Genomic DNA, 624 nt, shown 5'->3' with positions numbered 1-624 from the left:
CAGTTACAACAAGAACTGTCAAGTTAGACTGAATAAAATGATGCAATGAAAATAATAGCCGGTACAGACCCAAACAAAAGCGCATCTCAAGAGGATCTCGAATCGCTTCTATAAGTTCCGTGGAAAAGATCGAGTAACATCAACCGCAAGGAGTTCAACCATTTATATCGTTAATGTAAACAAGAAGAACATGAATTCTGTCAAAGGAATATTATTATTGTTATTTTCCTTCGTAGTCGCATTCACTCTCGTAGAATGCAAAAAGGAGGTGAGTTGCATGCAATTTGGCTCATTATTAGGTCACAAGTCGCAGAATGAAACAGTGAAAAGGAAAAACAGTTAATAAATTCCCCGGTGTTTGGTGTTTGACTGAACAGCTGATGTTGCTTGCTTTATCATTGTGATTTCCTAAGATAATAATTACTTTTCTCTTGTGGGAGTCAATAGATGAATAATTACTTTGGGAGGATCGTTTTATTTTAACGTTTCTGAGGGTTAAAACATTATAGATTTTAGTGTTAATGTCATGGTATTCTTGGTTGATTATATGGGAATTTAATAGATGAGAATAAGAAATATTTGATAAAGAGATTAAACAAATGGTATGTATATATCATACTGGTG

At 33.8% G+C, this 624-nt stretch overlaps 1 protein-coding gene across 1 annotated transcript in view; it reads left to right on the top strand.

Annotated features, from left to right (window-relative positions):
• Positions 1-112: 112 nt before the first annotated feature.
• Positions 113-624, top strand: part of LOC119591529 (tumor suppressor candidate 3-like) — an 8742-nt gene continuing 8230 nt past the window's right edge. The window contains exon 1 of the mRNA XM_037940277.1: positions 113-268. Coding sequence (XP_037796205.1) covers positions 191-268 — 78 coding nt within the window. The 5' untranslated portion in view covers positions 113-190. The remainder of the gene's footprint in view (positions 269-624) is intronic.

Source organism: Penaeus monodon, chromosome 28 (assembly GCF_015228065.2).
Source record: "Penaeus monodon isolate SGIC_2016 chromosome 28, NSTDA_Pmon_1, whole genome shotgun sequence".
Taxonomy (NCBI): Eukaryota; Metazoa; Arthropoda; class Malacostraca; order Decapoda; family Penaeidae; genus Penaeus; species Penaeus monodon.
This window is presented reverse-complemented; position numbering and strand designations above follow the sequence as displayed.